This window comes from Physeter macrocephalus, chromosome 10, assembly GCF_002837175.3.
Source record: "Physeter macrocephalus isolate SW-GA chromosome 10, ASM283717v5, whole genome shotgun sequence".
NCBI classification, from domain to species: Eukaryota; Metazoa; Chordata; class Mammalia; order Artiodactyla; family Physeteridae; genus Physeter; species Physeter macrocephalus.
This window is the reverse complement of record NC_041223.1, coordinates 30,945,114-30,950,546: the sequence shown is the minus strand read 5'-3', so window position 1 is coordinate 30,950,546 and position 5,433 is coordinate 30,945,114. Positions and strand designations below refer to the sequence as shown.

General features: G+C 40.7%; 1 protein-coding gene across 1 annotated transcript in view; it reads right to left on the bottom strand.

Moving 5' to 3' along the window:
* Positions 1-3,762, bottom strand: part of LOC102989061 (pantetheinase) — a 22,330-nt gene extending 18,568 nt beyond the window's left edge. Inside the window, exons 1-2 of the mRNA XM_024122623.1 lie at positions 3,556-3,762; positions 2,302-2,432 (exon numbers count right to left, since the gene is read on the bottom strand). Of these exons, the coding sequence (XP_023978391.1) occupies positions 2,302-2,432; positions 3,556-3,762 (338 nt within the window). The remainder of the gene's footprint in view (positions 1-2,301; positions 2,433-3,555) is intronic.
* Positions 3,763-5,433: the final 1,671 nt, after the last annotated feature.

The following is a 5,433-nucleotide window of genomic DNA, read 5'->3' as shown; positions in this document are numbered from 1 at the left end:
TGTTTGTTCTTTAATTCTTCTAGGTCTTTGTTAAACATTTCTTGCATCTTCTCAATCTTTGCCTCCATTCTTTTTCCGAGGTCCTGGATCATCTTCACTATCATTATTCTGAATTCTTTTTCTGGAAGGTTGCCTATCTCCACTTCATTTAGTTGTTTTTCTGGGGGGTTATCTTGTTACTTCATCTGGTACATAGGCCTCTGCCTTTTCATCTTGTCTGTCTTTCTGTGAATGTGGTTTTTGTTCCACAGGCTGCAGGATTGTAAATCATCTTGCTTCTGCTGTCTGCCCTCTGGTGGATGAGGATATCTAAGAGGCCTGATGAGAGGGACTGGTTGTGGGTAGAGCTGACTGTTGCTCTGGTGGGCAGAGCTCAGTAAAAGTTTAATCCACTTGACTGTTGATGGGTTGGACTGGGTTCCCTCCCTGTTGGTTGTTTGGCCTTAGGCAACCCAACACTGGAGCCTACCTGGGCTCTTTGGTGGGGCTAATGGTGGACTCTGGTAGGGCTCACACCAAGGAGTACTTCCCAGAACTTCTGCTGCCAGTGTCCTTGTCTTCACGGTGAGCCACAGCCACCCCCCGCCTCTGCAGGAGACCCACCAACACTAGCAGGTAGGTCTGGTTCAGTCTCCTATGGGATCACTGCTCCTTCCCCTGGGTTCCGATGCACACACTACTTTGTGTGTGCCCTCAAGAGTGGAGTCTCTGTTTCCCCCAGTCCTGTCAAAGTCCTGCAATCAAATCCCACTAGCCTTCAAAGACTGATTCTCTAGGAATTCCTCCTCCTGTGTGCTGTACCTCCAGGTTGGGAAGTCTGTACCTTGGGCTTCACTCCAGTGGGTGAACTTCTGTGATATAAGTGTTCTCCAGTTTGTGAGTCACCCACCCAGAAGTTAAGGGATTTGATTTTATTGTGATTGCACCCCTCCTGCCGTCTCATTGTGGCTTCTCCTTTGTCTTTGGATGTGGGGTATCTTTTTTGGTGAGTTCCAGTGTCTTCCTGTGAATGATTGTTCAGCAGTTAGTTGTGATTCTGGTGCTCTCGCAAGACGGAGTGAGCGCACGTTCTTCTACTCCGCCATCTTGAACCAATCTCTTTGATTTTACTGTTATTGCGCCCCTCTACCGTCTCATTGTGGCTTCTCCTTTGTCTTTGGATATGGGGTATCTTTTTTCATCAGTTCTAGCATCTTCCTGTAGATAACTGTCCATCAGCTAGTAGTGATTCTGGTGTTCTCACAAGAGGGAGTGAGAGCATGTCCTTCTACTCCGCCATCTTCTTTCCTCCCTCTCCTACCAGACTTCTTGAAATGGAACAAATGGAACACCCTGGTGGAGATTTTCAGAAGGCCCTAGGAAATCTGGCTCTAGGGAAAGGTCATTCAGAAACAAATGAAGTCAATTCAGAATGGAAGTCATAACAGTGCTTGCCCTTTAGAATCTGAAGCTCTGGTATAAGACATGGTTAAATAAGAAAAAATTATGATGTAATGAAATGTAAGGTAGTTGATTAAGATAAATAATATTGAACTTTGTCAAAATCAAGGTGTCTCTATAAGCAGATACAGTTGTTTGTGTGGTTTGGAGAAGAGTTCCAAAAGAGGAACTCCTACAATTTTAAAAATAATACATTTGGAAAGAAGTGAGTTATCTGACGTGATTCTCTAAAATTTTGTACACAGTTTGTGTTGTTTTGCTTATATTAAAAATAATAGTGCTACTTTTATCAGACTTCATATTTCTTATTCTAGACTTGATGTAAACCACTTACACAGTTCTGCTATATCACCTCCTAGGTTATCACCTTAAGCTTTAAGAATTTCATACATATTAACCTCATCCAGCTATCTTATTAATGTGAAAGGAAAAATTTTAATCTTAAACTGACATGTGACTCTGTTTCACTATTTTCTCACATAGTTTTAAAAGTACAGACCTACATAGGGAAACAATTTTCTGTTCACTGGCAAGGAGTCAGAAGAGGTGAGTTTGGATATGGTTCTTCCTCTAGCCAACCACCCTGTGGCCCTAAGTTATGCTATCATCTCCAGATCATTCCCCCAGTGGAAATTCACATTGAATTTGATCATTTCTATGTTATGTTACAGCACTGACTTTTGTGATATCATAATTCATATTCATTTTCCTAATACACATATCTGTAGGAGATGAAAAATTATAAAACTATCTTGAAACTTAGAGTCAATAGTAAATCTTATACAGTGATCTTCTACAAAGTTTTCCCAGGTAAAGTAAGTTCATGTTCATGGTTAAATTTTCCACAATATGTTTCTTTACCTGTCAGGATTATTACAAGGGATCCAGTTCACTTGAGGGTCTGGGATATCCTCCAAGTATGGGTAGATAGATTCCCTGTTGAAGTTAAAGCCGTAAATACCATCTTCTGGAGTCACAATAATGTGTGCACCCTGTTAAAAATGGAGCTGAATCAAAATATTTCTCAAAAAAGCAAACAGTCAAAAATGGGGCCTGCAAGAGGACCTGAGTGGCTGAAGAACAAACATTCGGGGTTTTTCTTTCCACCTTATTCTTTTGCTTTCTATATTTTTATAATTTATTTTCTTTGCCCAACCACTTTCATTTTCTAATCCCACAGTAATCATTTCTATGTAACTTTTTCATCCTTTCATAGCTGTTAATATTTTTCCAGGCTATTCTCAGGCTTGCCACTCACTGTGGTTGGTTAGTTGCAGCAGGCAGGCTCCTTAGTTGCAGCTCGCCGGCTCCTTAGTTGTGGCATTCGAACTCTTAGTTGCGGCATGCGTGTGGGATCTAGTTCCCTGACCAGGGATGGAACCCAGGCCCCCTGCATTGGGAGCTCGGAGTCTTAACCACTGCACTACCAGGGAAGTCCCCTTAATAACCTTTTTAAATCTGTGCATGTAGAAGAATGTATGTTGATAGATATATGTCATATGTATATATCCATGACTTTCATCAGACTTTATATATCCCTTGTTTACCTGATCTACAAATAGCTTATTTCAACTCCAAACCACACACTTAAACTTAACCCTTCATTCAACTCAAGGACTTACTATGCATTAACATATGTACTTTTGTCTTGTAATTAGAATGAAGTATGAAGTATATAATACACAATGCAACTTACATTTAATTGTCTGGGTGTTATGAACTAACCTAAAAACCTACAAATTCTTAAGAGCACAAAAGTACACCAAGGCCACAAACACTCTAAGAATAGCAACTGATCCCTCACCATCTGTCCTTCACCCTCCATCTGTAGCAGAAAAGAGCAACAAAATTGTTGAATTTACAGCAATTTCCTCAAAAGTTTGTTGCCACTTAATAACCAGCCGTTCTTTTCAAAATGTTGCTCTCACTACAAGGGAAGCATGTAATAGTGTCTTTGCTCTAATAACTAGGAGCAGGGAGGACTCTGTAAAAGAAGGTCTTGGCTACCCTGACACGTAAGTCATTCAAAACTGTAATTGACCCTGACAGTGATTCTGTCTCCTAAGACCCCACCCTTTTCTCTACGTAGAAGCCAGCACACTTGAGAAATGGTACCTGCTTTGATGCTGATGTGATTGCTGCCTCCAAAAGATCCAGATTTTGGTTCATTAATAGCAAGGCCTCTTCGTGGGACACTGGTATCAGGGTGGCATTAGGCAATATCACTGCATGCTCATAAACAGCTGCAGTAAACGTATCCAGAGAGCTGGCTTTTAAGACACAGAAAAAGAAAATTGCCACATAATCCAGCAACTGAGACATAGTCGTGCTGAAGTCCAACGATTGCTGAAATGCAGAGCAAGCCCTGATATTTATAGGGAGAAAACACAAGAAATCACGTGGTTCCCAGAACTTAGTACTTTAGAAATAAATTACAGAAGCTAAGTTTAAGAAAGCCTTGTGGTTTTACATCATAGATGTAGAAGTAATCAGATTCTATGTAACAAATGATCTTCTTTTTGCAAGAGTTTTTGAGGATCAAATAAGAAAATGCATATGTGTTTTCCTTCGCTAGGGTTGTCATAACAAAGTACCACACACTGGGTGGCTTAAACAACAGAAATGTATTCTCTGTCATTTCTGGAGGCTAGAAGTTTCAGAGGAAGGGGGTCAGCAGAATTGGTTCCTCCTGTGGGCTGTGAGGGAAAGATCTGTTCACACCACTTTCCCAGTGTTTTGCTGTCTTCTCCCTGTGTGTCTTCACCCGGTATTCTCCCTGTGTGCATACCTGAGTCCCAATTTCCTCTCTTTACAAGGACACGTGTTAATGGATTTAGTGCCCACCCTACTCCAGTAAGACGTCATCTTAACGAATTACATCTGAAATGATATTATTTCCAAATAAGGTCACTTTCTGGGGTACAGGGGGTTAGGACTTAAACGCATGGATTTTTGGAATTCATACATTTGAGAACTTCAGCACCTAGCAGTCTATGTAAATAATTTGAAAAATAAATAACTTTTCAATTTTGAAATTATTATTAATATCATCATACGAATATTTGAGCTTCATACTTTGTTCACTTTAGTTTGCACAAAATGGCAAAGAGTCAGAGCAAAGGGGAATATAAAAGGGCTATTCATTGTCCATTCCTATGTAACAGATCACCCTCCAAAAGTAGTGGCTTCTAACAGCAAGTATGTATGATCTCACATTTTCTGTGGGTCAGGAATCCTGGGGCAGCTTGGCTGGGTTCCTCTGGCCCAGCGTCTCTTTCACAAGTCTGCAAAGGCTGCAGTTACCTCAAAACTTGGCTGGGGAAAGATTCACTTCTCAGCTCCAGGCTCACACAGCTGATGCCAGGCGTTGGGTCCTCACTGGTTATGGCCCAATAAGTTCTTTGCCACAAAGGCCTCAGGCCGCACTAAAAGAACACTCACATTATGGTATGTAGGTTCCCTCAAAGCCAGAGAGCAAGAGACCCCACCACCCAAGACAGAAGTCACAGTCTTTAGTATTGTCATCTGGTAAGTGACAGCCCATCATTTTTGTTGTATTGTATTCATTAAAAGCAAGTCAGTACACTTGTTGGGAGGGGACGACACAAGGGCATGAACGAGGCAGGGCTCGTTGGGGACCGTCTTAGAGGCTGCATACCATACGAGTCATAGAGAGGGGAGTGTAAAGAATGAGAGGGAGAATAAGAGGGAGACAGAGGGAGAGAGAAGAGAGGAAAATAATAGAAAATTTAAAAAGAGCTTATAGATTTTGGTATGGAATAAGTAGGCAAATTTTATTGTACTTGTGAATTAAGTATAACATATTTTATATTTACAGAATTTGTGTTTATGATTGTTTTGTTTTTAGACTTCACTTTGGATGGTGTTTTTATAGTTCAATTTGCAGATGGGTATGTATGATTTTTTTTTTTTTTTTTTTTTTTTTTACTTCAGTACTACAGTAAATTTATTCTGTGGCTGCCAAAGTAGCCA